Source organism: Halictus rubicundus, chromosome 10 (assembly GCF_050948215.1).
Source record: "Halictus rubicundus isolate RS-2024b chromosome 10, iyHalRubi1_principal, whole genome shotgun sequence".
NCBI lineage: Eukaryota > Metazoa > Arthropoda > Insecta > Hymenoptera > Halictidae > Halictus > Halictus rubicundus.
This window is the reverse complement of record NC_135158.1, coordinates 2,084,080-2,102,840: the sequence shown is the minus strand read 5'-3', so window position 1 is coordinate 2,102,840 and position 18,761 is coordinate 2,084,080. Positions and strand designations below refer to the sequence as shown.

The 18,761-nt window shown below is 41.9% G+C and overlaps 2 protein-coding genes across 6 annotated transcripts; one reads left to right on the top strand and one right to left on the bottom strand.

The window, feature by feature from the left end:
- Nucleotides 1-91: 91 nt before the first annotated feature.
- Nucleotides 92-12,936, bottom strand: LOC143357999 (phospholipid scramblase 2). Of its 5 annotated transcripts, none has more exons than XM_076794795.1 (7): nt 12,792-12,936; nt 10,014-10,203; nt 5,859-5,957; nt 5,038-5,255; nt 3,116-3,271; nt 2,598-2,759; nt 92-2,525 (listed from the first exon to the last, which is right to left on the bottom strand). In XM_076794795.1, the coding sequence occupies exons 2-7, from the start codon at nt 10,195-10,197 to the stop codon at nt 2,490-2,492; spliced, it is 855 nt and encodes a 284-aa protein (XP_076650910.1). In that variant the 5' UTR covers nt 10,198-10,203; nt 12,792-12,936; the 3' UTR covers nt 92-2,489. The 5 variants fall into 5 exon arrangements, with proteins under 5 accessions (XP_076650910.1, XP_076650911.1, XP_076650912.1 ...); XM_076794796.1 differs by lacking the exon at nt 12,792-12,936 and adding an exon at nt 10,559-10,610; XM_076794797.1 differs by lacking the exon at nt 12,792-12,936 and adding an exon at nt 10,546-10,578.
- A 169-nt stretch (nt 12,937-13,105) lies between these two features.
- Nucleotides 13,106-17,429, top strand: Rap2l (Ras-associated protein 2-like). Its single transcript, XM_076794802.1, has one exon. The coding sequence runs from the start codon at nt 13,875-13,877 to the stop codon at nt 14,418-14,420; it is 546 nt and encodes a 181-aa protein (XP_076650917.1). The 5' UTR covers nt 13,106-13,874; the 3' UTR covers nt 14,421-17,429.
- The last annotated feature ends 1,332 nt before the right edge of the window (nt 17,430-18,761 follow it).

Genomic DNA, 18,761 nt, shown 5'->3' with positions numbered 1-18,761 from the left:
GCGTAGAGAGTGCATTGATATTTGCACACGACATATCTGTATTTCTTCTCAACGTCCCAAAATGAATGTTCGTTAAGTTCTTTGCGGACGCTTGCCGCTGTTACTTAAGGGCTTCTGTAATCTTATTCGGATAAGACTCGCCGGACCATTATTTGCTCGCAATTTATGCTTCCAACTGTTCTCAGTCGAGTCAGAAATGAATCCCGTCCACGTCTCCTTCGAATTGATTTACCGAATTCTCGATGTCCAATGCCGGAATTTGTTTACGACTCGACCGAGCACTATCTTCGGTGCGACGAACGACGTTATCTTCTAAGAATGTTTACTGTTACTCGAATGAATTCGGTAAACTCGGCAAGTTTGCCCACGACTGCTATGAGATCCGTTCCATAGGGACGGAAGCGAACGCGACTGCCCGTCACAAATTTTTGAAAGTTCGTGTTCGAGAATTCATGAGAAAGACGTCTTCGCTGATTCTCGAAGTGCTAAATTAAGTGAAAGCCTTGCCGCTCATTTCGCGACATACACACGACTCGTCCCGCGCTCCGTTTTTATCTTGAAAGATAGCCAATCGACGTGTGTGTCGACGATAATCGTGAGTCATTCCTTGAAAGGTAGCCGTAGAATTTGTTAGAGTTAAAGCGTATACTTCGACGATTAGAAGTACGTTTGGACGGAGTACCTGATTAGTACGAGAAGAACGCCGAGCTATGCCACAATCGATTTTATTTTGCAGAACTTGTTCTAGACGTTTCGTATAAGCCACCAGTTCACGATTCTCCCTCGTTACTGTCGCGCGAGAATGCTCGCCAATTCCTGGAGATAGAGACGAGAGACGTTAACAAAAGAAAATCGTGGATTGTTTCGCGTGGCGCCGCAAAGATCGAGATAGAATCCGAGCTATACGCTTTATCTGTGACCTAATAATTGAACTCGATGTACGGTATTGATATATTCGTAGAATTAAGGATCTAATGCTCCCAACAGACTGGTTTCCAATATCTTCCGCGCGGGCAAGTTTTTCAAAGAACTTCTTTCTCGGCGGGATCGTCGTGCGGTTGTTCAAAATTTCAGAATTTCTATAGGTTACGATGATCCCGGCTCGTATCGATTGACGAATCAGTTCGAACAAGGTCGAAATTTGGTGCTAGCTAGATCAGTCTTGGCAACGGATTGCCTCGCGGCCCACCATCCTGACCCTCGAGAGCAGTTTCGCCGACGTTGTTGGCCCACGTGGGCAATCCAGGGCGCTATCTGGATTAGATACATGATCGAAATCGATCGGATAACTGAATTTCTATGTTTAATTTCTCCGAAATTGTAATACCGCTATCGAAAGCCTTGCTTGCTCCGACGTTTTAAATGAAACATTATTTCTACCGTCTTCCGATGGCGGCTGAACGTTGTACTTTTATAAATATGGATGTACTTATATTTTGTACAGGCTGTACCTTACACGACCAGGATCTGTTGACAAAATGAGATTATATGTATGTATATGTATAGTGTCGGTGTTGTAAGAATAAACGTTTTACGGTAGGGTTGTTACTTTTGTCCACGGGAAGTGTTGAAGGGTGTTTCACGTTAAGTTTCTCCGGCCGGATTTAAAATAAATTGTGATGCACTTATTTCATGTAACAGCATATACAAGAGAAAATAAAGTTAATGTTCTATCGCAGACACGGTCTATATTAACTAACCCCCACCTTGATGCGTTGCAACGGCTTACCGATACAGCAATGAAAACAACTGTCACTTTAATTCCGAATATAATTTATAAGACTTCATAAAAATGTTGTAAAGTGTTTTTGCAATTTGTAAATATAATATAAAGTAACTAATATGTATACGATCACTATAGAGGTCGCGTTTAAAGTATTTAGTTACATTCAGTTACAACGCATAGCCAAATTTGTTGTATAAATCTGCTTCATACTTTCTTGAAACTGGAGGCCCGTCAGTCTCTGTGCGAAGTATTACAAAATAACCCGTTTCGGTACGCATAAATAGAAATTGTTGTGCAATATGCAGTTTAAATGTTGGCGCGCAGCGCAATATACATATACATCTGTATATCGTATCCTCTACTGAAATCATATTCTGACAATTAAATGCAAACACACCGAATAATAATCAACAACGATTACACATCAGATTGATAAGAAATCGTTCCACGAACGATTCTTTCTAAACGCTTATAAAAATAATTTATCAGATTCAAATACACGTTCGAGCGCGATTCCCTGTAGTTAAAAGTTTTACAGGGATCATTAACAATTAATATAGTAGTGTTCCTTGAACTGTCCAGCATTGGAGAACTCAAAAAATTACTCACAAACATACAAAGGTATTACGTCTTATGAGAAACTATAAAATGGCAGACGTCGACGAGTATAGCGAATCGAAAAGCACAATGCGTTTTGCATTCGAATATGTATGTACATTGACAGCAAACGTCCCGCATTGTCCAGCGCATAACGTTCTACAGATTACGTTTGTTGAGAATGCTCAAAGTACATGAAGTCCTGAAACACAACTGCATTAGTACCCAATCAACAAATCGATTACCAAAGACGAAACGATGAAAGGAAGCTTACAATTAGCAGGCAAGCTCCAAGTAAAACGGCCTTAATCTTCACATCCAAATCAATGGGGAAAGAGATGCCGAAATTGTCGGCATCCGTGAAAAATTCCCTGCCGAATCCGCTCCATTCTTTTTTTATGACACCAACCGTGTGTTGGCCATCGGCAGACTTCACCTACAGACAAATTTCGTTGTTTCGTTTCGTGTTGGACACACTTATTTTTCGCATTTTCCATAGGCACATTGGGTCGTTTATGTCACGAGCCTTTTTTACTGTTTTCGGCTTTTAAAAAGTTTGAAAAAATTCTAGGATACATATTCGAATCTCTACTTTAATATTACTCTACTTTAAGAATAAGAGTCTCCCATTCTTTCCCTTTAGAAGGATTCAAAGGTGAAAATTTCTTGTAGACATAAACGACCACTGTGTTCATGGAGGATTAAGTAATTACATAGGGCGGGTCACCGATGGTTAAACCATTCAATATCCCTTCCATGGGAACAGAGTTTCCCAAGTTGCTTGCAAATTACCTTGTACGTTACTTCTACGAAACATCGAAACCACGGCCCTTTGATGGTCAATACGGTGTCCCCGGACGCGTTGCGAATCGAAAACGATGGCCGCCAGAAACTCCAATCTTGCGACACCGAGCCCAAAAATGTGTCACCGGAATAGACCTCCAGTTCCTAAACAAACAAATCACTATCATTTCACGAAAACAATCGAAAATAGGCAGGCAGACTGTCCAAATAGACGAGTTTCTGGGCTGGACGTGTTTCGAACAATACGGCCGCAAGTAATCGTGGCCGGTGACCAGGTCGGTGCTGTTCAAAGAATAAGCGATCGTGACCGGGCTTTCCGATGGGACGACTAACATTTTCGTCGAAGGTGATCGTCGCAGATGGTGCGCACGTGTGCAACCAAGTTCGCGCGCGTCATATGCGCGCCGCATGTTCGACAAAGCCGCTAACGGGAGGCGTTTTGCGAGAGCAATATTCGTTGGTCGCCATAAATAAGGGGGCAATTACGGTACCCAAGCGTCCTTCGTGAACCGATCGACCGTACCTATGCACAGTGGACTGGAAACCCATTTCTCGTGGTCAAAATCGAATTTTTCAAGTGTCGTATCTTGAACAAATTCTGATATACAGTAACGAGCAAAACTGAGTCTACACTATTTGAAGCAACATAACTTTTTAAAAATTAGATCAACTGACTTGAATGTTATTGAGAAGTTAGAAGGATTAGTTTATTAGACGAGGTGTAAAAAATTTTTGAAAACATTTTGAATTGGTCGGAATCGCAAAAGAAATAGTAAAAGTTAGTTTTTTCAACTTTTTTATCCGAGCCTGTATTGAAAATTTAAAGAATGTATTTGATACGCTCGAATAAATTAAAAGTGCGATTTTAAACGATTAAAAGTGCGATTTTAAGTCGAAAATCGTGAAAAATGGCAATTTTTCCACTTTTAAGCGTTTATAACTCGTAAACGAATTAACCAATATCGGTGAAATTTTCAGCATGGATATAATCTATTCAAGCGAATCAAACACATTTTTTAAATTTTCAATACAGGCTCAGATAAAAAAGCTAAAAAAAGCAACTTTTTCTATTTCTTTTGCGATTCCGACCAATTCAAACTTTTTTCAAAAATTTGTTACACCTCGTCTAATAAACTAATCCTTCCAACTTCTCAATAACATTCAAGTCATTTGATCTAATTTTTAAAAAGTTATGTTGCTTCAAATAGTGTAGACTCAGTTTTGCTCGTTACTGTAGATTAATCGATAACCCATCAAAGAAATCAAATGTATTAGCCATTTTCGATAATTATGAAGAATCGGAAAACAGCAATTGACAATTTTCGAAATTTGTTCTGCTTCAACCGTCAAAGCTACATAATTGATTCTTAGGTAGAACGATTCCGAAGAGTGCCACAGACCCTCCCAAATATGTACGAGTATAAATTTTTTTATAACATTTAAACGTATATTTTCAACTTTCAATACTTCATAGAAAGATATGTAAGAATGTATCCCACTAAACCGATAAATTCGTGCATCGAGCAGGATATGCAGTGACTCACGAAAAGCTGACGCACACGTTTCTCAAGATGATGTAGGCAGAAATTCACAGTTTCAAAACGAGCATCGGAGAAAACCGGATCGTTAAAAAGAAATAAGGGTCCTTATCTTCTACAATTAGAAGCAACGGTAAACTGTAATTTTGCATGAGTGAATTAGAGCTTGAAATTCGAAATGTCTGCGAGCTAGTTACAACGGGTAGAGCTTTTGTTACCGTGATAAAAGCCGATGATAAATTGCGGCAATTAAGGCGTTAACTTCGACGCACGAATTTATTGGTGTCGGTAGTTAGCATTTCCGGCACGATCGGTTCGCGTCAAGGACCCGGCTTTGTTTCTTCGGACGGAGCAAAAAGATGATGCATATACCTGCAAACAGCAAGGACAGCAACAGCTGTCACACCTGTAGGGTCGGACCATTCGAAGGACTTCCCTTCTGGCACTGTCGATCACTTGAAATTCGCAGCTCCGATGCGTGCCCAAACATAAACGTGCACATATCCCGGATTCCTCGGCAACGTAGTACACCGGCTCGCCCCTGATGTTCACCACGCTGTACTTGTTTTTCGTCTCGAACCCGACGAATGCTGTTTTTCGAATAAACGGAAGCTCGATCAATTTCCATTGCCCCCGCACTACCGAAAACTATACTTTTCCAACGTCAATTTCACGTTTGCCAGCTTCGAGAATTTTTCCCGCTTGAACTGTCGAAGCTATGCGAACCGATACTTGTGCAGAACGATTCTGTAGACCCTCTCGGACACAACAGTGCATTTCAATTAGAGCGCGATGACTTTATCGTACCGTTATTTTTCTATTTTAAGAATCAAGGGTCTCGAGCAAAACAAAGTCAACATTTCTTAGACAATATTATTTCGAAACAGTGCACTATTTTCGAGAAATAATTCGACCAAATGGAAACGGTCTACGGAATGTGTAGCAGAGCTATGTTGACAATCGAAACGATCTACAGGTGGAGAAACGACTAGCGTTTCAGACCCTAGATCTTTGGATCGATAGGCAAGCTCTTTTAACTCGCTAAGCTATTTCGAATTGCGTACTATAGGTTTAATGGACGGCCGGCTACTGTGCTCTAACGATCCATTTGCGACCCCGTTACACTCGATTCGAATGAACGACACGAAGGCGAAAATTGATGATAACGTTAGCGGCACGCACGAGCAACTAACCTTCCAACAGCTCGACTTTTTGGTGGACGAAAAGATGGTCAAGGGCCATAAGGTATTCCAAGCCGGGTGGACAGTTCGTATTCGGTGGCAACCAACCACCTGAAATCAAATTTACAGTGGTTCCTCAACACAAATGATCTTCTTAGTCGAGCAGTTTTCATCAAAAAGACAATTCCGGTGAATGAGCGCTATCAAAATGTTTAACAATGCAAAGGGTTAAGTATGTTTCAATAAGAGAATTAAGGATTAAAATGTAGAATGCAAGGGTGTGGTAAAGATGATCAAAGTTTTGTTTTCAATTGAGAAAATCGGAAATCGACGAAATTTCGGGTATAAGGAGCTTATCGTGGCACCTCTTTTCCTCATCCGTGAGGAACCTTGTGTAGCCTTTCTTCCGTTTCGAGCGGTACCTGTCCAGCGTGTTCCGAAACAGAGTGCGGAGCCGCCTCCGTACTTGTTGCACCTTTACTTTCCAGGAAGTCTCGTAATATTCGGACTCCATCACGCACAAATCATTTCACTCTTGACTTCTCGTTATTTTCGACGCGATCTTTCTGTGAAAAAACTGTTCGCGTTCAACGATACTCGATCACGAGGTTTCAAACTTCTTGTACTTAAATTTCTCATAGGTAATATATTTTACTATGAATTTCATTCGTTAACGAGACCGTCTGTAATTAATCGGCGATATTGTATCAAATTTTTTTCGAGCGTGTGTCGCATTGCCGAGTATTTCGCGAAGTTATTAGCATCGCCGGGATTGTGTCCTTTGGTATCGACAGCGCTCGATGCACTAAACTAAGAAACAGTTGTTTTTCGAGCGATTCTCCGACTCGGCAAAACGATAAAACTCGTGTACTTTTCCTGGGACACATTTACTTCCTCGGGCTGCTCCGCTTCACGACGTTATCTTCGTAGATAAAGAAAACAATAAATACTTCTCCACGCGATGAAGATTTTCCAACTGTTCAGTAGGGAGTACTATTTAGAGCAACCCACGCTGTCCTCGCGTTTCCTCTTGCGTTACGCCTGTACCGTGCATACGCCGCAACGATTCATGGAAAATTATTTATTTTCTTCTACGAGAACTCGATTATCTGTTCAACTAGCCGATCAAAACAATCGCAAACCCGATATCGATAAAAGAGCGGTATCTTCGGAACATAAATACCTTTCCTCCGATTAGCGATTCGCTGTTCGTTCAATTACAATTATTCGCACACGAGATACACTCCGACGACGTTCGAGGCGAACGAATAAAAATATTATCTTATCTACGCCGACGAATTTAGATGTGCGACTCGCAAAAATTACCGATTCGATCGAAGAAACCGTTGTTCTGATCGAAGCGTAATTTTTAATTGCCGCGAGCACGGTGGCAAACGTACGATACGCGGTGGACAGTGCGTTTGCAAAAACGAAGGTTTGTCGTGTCGTGCAACATGATTGCAGCCCTTCGACAGCAGCGAATTGCGAATCCGCCGACGCACGTCCGGCTGACCGCGTCGCGCAGCGTCGTTTCGCAGATTGGCCGGGATATTATTTAATCTTCGTACACCGTTGATTAACCATGAATCACCTCAACGTGCAACCGGTCTCGTCCCCTCGATCTCTGTCCGCCGTTATACCAACGTTCTCTCGAAATTAACGCGATCTCTAGAACGCCTAGACCTTCTACGACGCGCGGTGCCTTAAAACAACCGAGGATATTACGTAAAAAATTATGTGATAACGAGGTGTAAACGCAACATGCAAATTTAACCTTTTGCACCGCGAGCAATTAAGCCCCACGTTACTAGACGACGCTAACGGTGGGCGGTTCAGTTGTCCTCTAAAGTGCAATCGGTTAAAAGTGAACTATACTAATCACATTCGCGATTCTATCAGAGAGTTTCTATTTATTTTTAAGTAGAGTTCCATGGCTTATAATCCACGCAACACTGCTCTCCTCGGTGAAATGGGATTTCTAGCGATCCAAGAGGGAATTGAACTACAGAAGAAAGTCTGAAGAGAATCTACCTCCGTATAGGAGGGTTCATTTATCAGGACAATAACGTAACATTACCGGACAATCGTCCAACAACTCTGACCCTGACCACGTTATATGCAGCGGCAGACTCTATCTGGGGACATAATTCACGGGCTGCGATAGGTTCACCATTTATTTCCTAACGCGAGAGGTGTGCACTCGGTTGTGAAAAACATACAATTGTTTCTCCTCAAACATTTGAATGGTCACTCTAATCGCACATCTCCTCGTGCAGCGGGTCGATTCTTTTTAATTTGGTCCTGTTCATCATCTGGAGAGTCGAATCATCCCTTCAGTTTATTTCTTCCGGTGGAGTTCCCACGTTCCAAAAAATTTCGAGCCCGACCGCGATGTCAACGACGATTCTGCATCGTTGAAGAAGAATTCGATCCGTTTTCATTGGTCCATGGATCGAGAAGTTCACGTGGCACGGTGATCGACACGGTGGGATCGAGATCACAGAGAAAGGTAAATAAATTAGCCGATCGGTTAATGCTAATTGTTCCTTGCACTAAAATCCCCAAGGAAAGAAGACTGCGCGCCCTCGGTTAAAGGGGCCCACCGTTCGCACGGAATGGCGCGGATGTATTTACTGCCGATAAGAGGGCGAGCTGAGCCAACGGGAACACGAAACTGGATGTCACTTATCCCGCATACGTGACGCTTCCATCAACGAAGACGACTATTATCTACTTACTGATCGTCACTTGGCAAACAGCGAGACTGTATCGTAGCTCGTTTACGGCCTCTTTTCTCTTGAACTGCGGACCCTCGATAATGCCAGTCGACTGATAAACGGACTTGAGGTAACTGTACGGAACATCCACCAATATTCGGGAACGTTTAGCCTACTAACCCTCATTTCAGCCAACTCGAGCATTTATTGCGGTAGCTACCTGTTTCTATGTACAGTTGCTATTTAGGATTACAGTTGATTTACTCAAAGGATTATAATTTCAGGGTAATCCAATTACAGCGTGTTCATTTGTAATTCCGTCAATTAAATTGCAATTAGTAGGTGTACAAATCACTTCGCTTACAAACAAGCAAGATACGTTGAAATCTTGGGAATAATTCCCATTATTTTCTAAACATTTCCTTCATTTTACAACTGATAAAATTACTAACAAATTTCAATCTAATACAATGATTCATTGTGAGGGCTATAAATGAATTTATACACCTAATACAAAATACAATGCAAATGAATCGGAAGATAACCAATTTTCCAGGTGATAAGAGGAGGAAGAAGCCATGTAAAGATTTCAAAGACAAAACATTATTATCAGTAGACTACTATTGTCGACGTATTAAAATTATTCGAGAAAGAATTAAATGTGTATCTGGCTACCATCATCTCTTCCAATTACTGCAGACAATTTTTATTTTGCCTAAAAATCTGCAGTCTAATTATCAGTGACAAATACAATGTCATTCATAAATTGATAATACCCGCACAACTAAATCGCAGTATAATTCGATTAGCGCAACTACGTCTATTTCTCTTTTTAATCGATTTTGATTTGCTGTTCTTGTGGTCGAGAGAATGTCAATTTCGAAGCTTCGGATCTATTAATACGCATAAAGACTGTTTTATAATGTTGTTCGCCGCGAGATAAATTGGTTCGTATCGTTATCCCTTCCCTCCACTTGTTCACTGAACAGGTAATAATCGGTTCATCGGCCATCGAGTAAAGTATAAAGGATCGAATCGAGGGTAGGTCGGCCTTATGTCTCTTGTCGCGCGGTTACCTTTTTGTTTTAAACAAATTAAGTAATTAACACGTCCGACGCGCGCAAACAGTGTCTAGTCGGCAAGGATGCGATTGTTTAAAAATACGATCCAAACGAAATCTGATACGAGGCGATAAGCGCGGCGTAAACATGATTTTTATTGCGTGCTGTAACTACGAGACGGTGATTCGAAACGATAAACGTGGTGCTTTAGATAACATTCTCCTAACGTATATTGCATAAAACTGTTGTTAAAGCAAGAATTCGTCGAGCAATGAAATTCAAGATAATTTGAAGAAAATGAAAACCGTACAATTTCAATTCGTGTATCACACAGGTCCAATCCCGTACATTGAAAGGTTAATGAAATCTAATTTGCATGAATGTTTTACCTGGTGGTACCATCGGCATACCAGGCTGCTGTATCGGCATACCGGGTGGCTGCATCGGCATACTGGGTGGCTGCATCGGCATACCTGGTTGAGGCATCGGGAATCCGCCAGGCGCCGGTGCAGTTGCAATCGGTTGCATCGGCGAATACGGCGGGGGTGGTTGCGACGCATACGGGGAAGCCATATTTCACTTGAATTTCAAAGAAATTTCACTTCAAAAAACCATTCAAATACCTAAACACCTACCTGTCGACCAATACAGAACATCAGTTTTACATTATCTTTATAGTTTCGATTATTTTGTCATTATTCAAACAGCAGACAGTCGAAATTACCAATTGACCTTCATTGGTAAATTCTAAATGTTACTGACAAGAATGATATATTTGACATTGTACGATTCAATTGTCCCGAATGTTTGAGACGCGTGTATTACACTAGGATAAAACAATGACAGTCGAGAATAAGAATTGAACTTGCGGTAGAAGGATATAATTGTTAAATATCCTGATAACACTTGACAGTTGATTACTTGGAACTGTTACCCTTTGCCCTTGTCTGTGCGTTGTTTTGATATATAGGTTATGTTTATATAACTGCTCGGTCGGTAACATTCTTCGTGCAGACAGCATCCTTACGGGCGGAGTAGTCGCGGTAGTAATTAGTTACAAGAAGGATCACACGATGACACGAAATTCCTAATCGTGACAGTGTAATGTTATTGTATAGTCAGGTCATTGTCCTCTGGTAAAGGTCGTTGTAACTTTACATGAGGACACGAGAGCTATACCCGATAACTCGGCATTTTTTTTATTGATAACAATCCTTTGTCTCCCTGAGCACGTCCATGATCGATAACTTTTTCGCTAAATAAACCAACTAATTTGAGCATCGTGGAAACTATATAACGTATAATTAAAAATCGTTAATTGGGCTACGGAACAGATTAAAGAAACACACACTTTTAGATTTTCAGTATTTTTTATCGATGCTGTAATTAAAACTTGCTCTCTTGTATCGTTTATTTCTATTATTATACAACGAATTATTCCTTCGGTGATGTCATGTGAATATATCTTGAAAAATTTCTATTCTAGCAGTTATAGTAACCAATTAGTTGGATAAACGTTGAGATAGAATATAAACAAATCGATACGTCCATGCGAACAGGATAATGGATCGATCGAAATCAAGAATCACAGCTGTCAGAGGAGAAAAAGACCAGGGTGACACCTTAAACTAGATTCCGCCACGGCTGTTGCACTACTTTTTAACAGCCTTGAATTAGGTTTCATGGACCCTAATCGACAGTTTCCTCGTTTATTGTGTACAACCTCGATAACTTTTCGTTCGTGCGATTCTTTTTTCCTCGTACTGTCGATCACGCACTGATTACTCTGCACGGTGAACGAACCGTCAAGCAATCGGGATAATCAGTCTGAATTAGCCGTTAATCAATGAGACGTTCTAATTAGCGACATCGAAAATCATTGATAAGCGAAGCGATAAATGCACGTGCATCTCAAGTGCCAGATGCATTGTGCTCGGTGACAGCTGATTCAGTACAGTGCAATGTGTAAATCGATTCGTTTGCCCTCTACAACTCTACACGTGCCACATGTCTATGTACTATCTACATCCTACGCTAAAAGAAAACAATGTACGCGCGTATTCCTAAACTAGAATTGCTAAATAAAATCAAGCTTTTCGCCCGTGACGAATTCCATTGGACTTTAGATTTTCGTTTCGTTCAGAGAAGCCGTAAACGTTTCAACGAATTTTCGTGCTCGTTCGATGGTCCATTCAGAATTGTCTCCCTAGCTGACTAATTATCGTCAATTCGTCACCGAACACAACACCAAAGTGATGCATTGTTCAGTTATGTACACTTTCATCGGATGATGTCATCGTGTCTCACATGTGTCTGCGTTCGCATACCACAAGGTCGTCAGCGAGAGCTGAAATCACATATTTCTATGCGACACATCGACACCGAAAGGACACGGATTATCGGAATGTTAGAGACCGCAAGATACGGTAGCGATTCACGCTTCCTGTTTTACGGAAAACCAGGGTTACGCCCTACGAAAGAACACTATCGAATATATGTTACTTACATATACATTATACACACGATCCCCTATCGGTCACATTTATCGTCGTATCCTTTTTCTTCCTTTTCTTGGTTTGCGAACGCGATACCGAAAAAGAGAAAAGGAACACTTCGAGGGAAAAATGAGTATGTATATGTATATAGTTGAAAATCGAATTTCCTATTGCACGCATGTCTCTGCCCATCTCAATATGTATATCTCTCTTCCAATCTATTTTAAGGAGCGACGCGATTTATGCTGTGTTCTCTTGTGATGAGCAATCTTCTGCACATCATCGACACGAACACGGATGAGCCGCGTTAGTTTTGTGCAATGCTCGATGACTCAATTAACTCTCTCGCGAGAACGTCCGTGTTCCTAACATTATCCGGTACGTGGCGAACTGTTTACAAATATTTCGTACACATCTTTACGCTACAAGTGTCTTTTTACTCTGGCAACGGGACAGTAGCACGCAAAGCTATTAATAATTATTAATAAAAAAAAAATAAAAAAAAAAAATAATAATAATAATAAGTCCACAACGATTGACTCATCGTTATTAATAAAAGCATCGGATGCGAATAACCGGGAAACGTGTCCAAGTACACACGAATGCGAAGAATAGCTGTAAAATTGATTCGTACATCTGAAAGGAACGTTTGGTAATATTAATAAAACTCACTGAACGCTCGGGAGCGTCGAGGTCGTGGATAATGCTGTCTGGAAGATAAGAGAATGACACTTGCATCCGGTAAAGGGAGTTTCCGTGATTCCTCTCTTACTATTTTCCTCGGGCACTGTTTTATATGCACGCAGAACTAGAGAAAGAGAAAGAGGAAAAGATAGAGATAGAACGGACTGTGTGTCGGCGCAGCGCCGCTATTCGTCCGCGTTCGCTGTCCCGGTCGGTAACCGGCCAATCGTGTTCCCGTATCGAAAGAAAACCCGAGGACCGAGCGACGAGGTTGGAAACGCGACTTAAGGGCCACAATTTCGGCTCGGTTGAGATAAGTGTCGTGGGCCCGATATATCGTACACAATTGGCCAGGCTGTACTCGTACTCGTACGAAGCAGTAGGTAGTAGCGAGGAGGAAGCGGAGGAGATAGATAGAAGAGGCATAGTGCTCGATGCTCGAGTGCCAGTCGGAGAGGTTCGAAGAAAATCCAAAGCGCGATAAGATGGCGTCGCGCACGTCAGAGCCAGGGAAGAAGTGAGGGGCAGAGGAAAGACAGAACAGGAAGAAAGAGGCAGGCAGGCAGGCCAGGCGACTGCGAACGCGAACGTCGCCAGGGGACTGCGGTGTGTGACAGAGAGTGCGAATTACGGTGCTGTCATGTCCTGTTCGGGCTTGAGGAACGGTTGCGTCTCGATTAATATCGTCGTCGTGGTCGTCGCCGCAGTGAAAACGTAACGCGTGGATGATATACACATTGTATCGTGTCGTGTGGTTTAGTACGTAGACGGTCGTATCGATGCCTTTGTTCGGCAATAAGAGCTGTTCTCGTTGGAGCGCGTTAGCTTCGAGCATACGAGAACGCAGTTAGTAGCGGGCAGCCACGGTTGGCTCTCGACCGCACAGCTATACGGTTCGAGAAAGAAGAATCGGCATCGGCGGTGTGGCAGTGTGCAATCGGTCCGATCTACACGGGGGAGAGAACAGAGAGCAGAGAGCACTGAGAGCAGCAGCCAGCCTTCCTCTCGGTCCTGGACACGTTGAGGAGGAGAAGGAGGAGGAGGAAGAGACGGAGGCGAACTGGCAAAGAGATGCGCGAGTTCAAGGTAGTCGTCCTCGGTTCGGGCGGGGTAGGCAAGAGCGCGCTCACCGTGCAATTCGTCTCGGGATGCTTCATGGAGAAGTACGACCCAACGATCGAGGATTTCTACCGGAAGGAGATCGAGGTGGACAACTCGCCGTGCGTGCTCGAGATCCTCGACACCGCCGGCACCGAGCAGTTCGCCAGCATGCGGGACCTCTACATAAAGAACGGTCAGGGTTTCGTCGTCGTTTACAGTTTGACAAACCACCAGACCTTCCAGGATATCAAAGCCATGAAGGAATTGATCACCCGCGTGAAAGGTACCGAACGCGTGCCGGTGTTGCTCGTCGCGAACAAACTCGACCTGGAGCACCAGCGCGAGGTGGACACGGCTGAGGGCACTGCACTGGCACAGGCCTGGGGTTGCCCGTTCGTCGAGGCGTCCGCGAAGAACCGCACGAACGTCAACGACGTGTTCGCCGAAATCGTACGCGAAATGAACTTCAGCCCCGAGAAAGAGAAGAAGAGCTACTGCTGTTGCAGTGTCCTCTAATGATTAATCAAAATCCTGGCTGACACCGGGCTAGCCGAGCCACGTTAGGTAAAGGATATAATAGAATCTTCGTAGCCGGCCGACGGACACGCTCGCAGTCCGCCGGAGTCGATTTCGCTGTTTCTATTCGGCTCAACAGTTTTTTGGGCATGTGCTGTGAATTCGCCAATCAGTAAGACTAACGTGTTACCTTGGATCCTTGTGAATTCAACTACGTCAAAGACTAACGCCGTCTCTTGGTTCTTTTTCTATCGGAAGATCACGCAGTCTGCCACGGGGCTCGCTGTTAAATATTTTAATATACATGGATAGTATTATATGTAATATTATTGTAATATATTATGATAGACGATAAGTGGGCAACGAACGAGGTAACTCCGTCAGCAAAGGACCAATACTCGACAGGAAGGGATTAGGAATGGACTCTCGAATGGGCATCGAGGACTGCCCTGCGACAGTTGTTAGGCTTGTCAACAGCGAAACCAAACTCGATACAATTCTAGCTTTCTGCTCAATTTCAACAAAAGCGTACATTGTGTGTTTCTTCTGATCCATACAAAAAGACCTGCACCAGCTCTCTCGCAGGCTCGATGTCAACTAACACAGCATCCAGCATACTACTTTGCAGATATTTGAAGGAATCACTGTGGTGGTTAGCCATTCGACATAGCGGATTAATTCTAACGACTGAGTAAACGTTCTTATTACCATGTATGTATAGTCGGAAGCTCTATTAGAGAAGGCAAACGGTCTTGTGTACGCGTCGTGCAATGATATCCATTAAAGATATATTATCTATGCTCAAACGTCAGAGGCTGCGGTGAAGAATATTTCGTATAAAAGAGTTTTGAAACGGTATGTTGTTAATGTTTCCGGTAACGAGTGTGTACAGTTCTTATTAGTAAAAATACATGTTTTTATGAAGGGAAAAAGCGTAGAGTCTCTAAAAATTGTCTCCTCGTCTCGAATTTTATACCCGGATGATTGTTTTGATTTTAATACGATTCCTTTGTACACCTGATATATTGTTTTTTGGCCGCATCAATTGGACTGGGAATTGGAAGCGCGGTATCTGGTGCTTTATTCGAGGGGAATGTATTGGATGTAAACTAAAGAGAAGTGAACACCGACAGAAAGGAGAATCGTGGTAATCTAACAGTAAAAATATTAGTACATAATGTCAATCGTAAACGTAATTATAGGATTTATATGGTAAAGTCTGTACGATAGTAACAAAAAGATAATACAAAGACTTTGTACAATTCCAATAAGTTTTTTAGTGAATTTTTCGAGCCAGCAAGAGAAAGCAAGGCTGCAAACACCTGTTTTTACGCAAAGGCTTGCTGGTACATTGATCCCTTCAACTGCAAGACACGTCACGTGGTTCTCGTAAGAATATCCGATATATCCATTGCTTTATTCCAAACACAAAGGATTTCATTTCAATCTCCTCGAATCTTCTTAGCGACGCCGATTGCCATTGAGTTTAGCGCGAACGTAAACCGAAGGATGTAAAAAAAAAGAAAAAGAAGCAATGGACTCCCTTATAAGTAGCAGTAGGTCGTGTGTAATTTTTCTCGTGTGATCAAAAAAGAAAAAAAGCGAAAAAAGAAAAAACAGCCGAAAAATCATATTTATAATACCATAACAGTCATTACATTAGCTTGATACGTTATTATTTAACACGCCACCATCAAGAGCTCATTAATTTCTCCGCGTGTATGTGTGTGTGAGTGTGATCGTCGCACGACGTACCGTTAAGCAAAATAAGGGTTGTTCGCTCGACTATCTTTTTTTTTCTTTTTTAAATCGAGTCTAACCGGAGCACGTTAACCCTCGCCAATACACCGAGAGACACTCGACAATTAACACAGACGACTGTGCCTGGGTATACCTCTGGACCTGTAAAATTCTTTATCACTTGTATAAACATTTTTGCCGTCGAAACAATGAATTTTTTACGAATTTCTCTTGTCTTGGACGGTAGTTCTGTTGAAGGCGGTAATTCCTATGGTCGTCGAATGACAAATTGATAAATGCTAGCCGCCTTCTGTGTATAGATGGCTTTACATGCATATGCACATAATACACGTACATATACACGCGTGCGCACGCACCCACACACACACGTGCGCGCAGATCCATGTGTCGTTCAGCGAGGGTTAATACAGACTTCTGAAGAGAGATGAAACAAAAACAAAAAAAAATGTGTATTTATAGTTTGTATAATATCTACTCGTTCGTCTAGATTTTACCTGTCTTTCGGATCGCATTGCGATGTTGAATTAAACGATACTACTTCCCGGCAAACCGCAGTATCGGAGGACCCCGAAGTCGAACTGAAAAAGCTTCAAACGAACTGATGTACAGTATTTCTATCATGGGTAGTTAGAGGAGAGTCCGACGATACCCGTTCCGCGCGGGAATAGCCATCGGATGTACGTTAATTCGTTTCTTTTCCAATTGTCGGTGCACTTTTCGTAACGGTCGTCTCGTGTCGAGTACGCGCGGCTCTGCAGCCACGCACAAACACACACACACACACACACACACACAGATAGGACTTCAAAAGATAATTCCACGCAGCGCACAAAACTAATAATTTATTGCGAAAACAAAAACATCCAAAGCCAGGTGAGAATCGACTTGAAACAGATTTGATTGTAACACCGCCCGAACGCTAATTACTAGATTGCGGACTTGATGTACTTACCTAAAACAGTAGAAACTTCACAAGAATTTGAAAATTTCTGTTCGACGTGTCTATTACTTGCAATCGCTTCGGAAAATCTAAAGATCCGCAGTCTATTAATTATAACCGGTTCGTGGATCGATAAAAACTAGAAAATAGGAGACAGCCACGCGTATTCGACCGACAAAGGGTGCTTAACACGCCACTCATCGGTTTAAGATTGGCGATGCGTATGTATACCGACACGTAGCGAATCGGCCATCCAATTTCGTTACTCTGTACTCAACTGAAGAAGAAAAAAAAAGAAAAATGGAAAACAGGCCAGGAGGAAAAGTGAATAGGTAGAGGGCGGGGGTGGGGTGGGAATGGGAAGAGGGGGAAGGGTATAGGGGGACAACAGATAATTATTCGTATCCTCTATTTTATCACTCGGAAAAAATTCATAGTCTCGCTGTGATCCCGTAGATGTAACCGCAGTTTTTCTATTAAAAACGACCGACGATAATAAACCGTCGCGTGTAAAAGCCATTCAACGGCGAATCAAAGGGCCTCTTTGTGAAACGTGTAATCGCCTCTCGCTCTATTATCGTTACGTTTTTTCCGCCCTCCTGGGTTTTTTGTGCTTCGCGAAAACCATGGATTGGCAAAAGGATTTTAAAAAAATGGGAGAGAGAGAGAAAAAGAGGAGAGGAAAAAGGGCTTATTAACTGACTGGGGATAGCCTTCCGAGTAGCTAGCCCTCCACGGAAACGAATAAGGAATAAAAAAAAAGGTTTCTATATTTGTATCGCTTCTGTACACGCAATACACACGCGCGCGTACATACACGCATACGCGTGTCGACATGAATACGCACATACATACACACAGAGAACACAAGCGTGTTTAAACCGGACACGAGATCGTGTTTAAGAATATTTTTCTAAAGGGTACGCGTTTTTCTGAGACTTTTGTACGAGACGAAATGAAATTTGTCCAATTACTCGGAAGGTTATTCAACACGTGAAAAGTCGAGCTACATATGTCCAAGTCAGCATATCAGTGTCAAGGACCAGGTTCGTTTTTTTTTCTTACTTACGCGTTTTTGGCCAGCAAATCCTTCCAATTTTTCAAGAGACAGAAAAAGAGAATAAATTTTGGAAAACGATAATTTAAGGAAAAGAAAGCACAAGAATTCACCACCTAAAAAAAAGAAGAACGATTCGCATACGATTTTATAATTAGATATAAATAAATGAATAAATAAATAAAATATGTATACAATATATATATATATAAATAAATAAATATATATATATATATATTGTGTGTGTATGTGTGTGTGTATACATGCAGATTTGTTACGCAACTGGGTCACATTAATTCGAAAAACACCACGATTTAGATGTATATCGGCCTTTCAGTACTACCTGCGTATCGATATTGAGTACGAAATACGTTATATTTTTTACAATGTGAAGAATCTGTAAATATTATAGCGTCGAATTATATATATAATATTAATAATAATAACGAGAAGGAATATACCGATGAATGATTATCTGACATCCGAGAAAAGACAACAATGAGAATGGCTAACAGTAAAAAAAAATGTGCATTTCCGTTAAGAAAGAAAAAAACCATGGTTTGTGTTTAATATTCGCGGGACG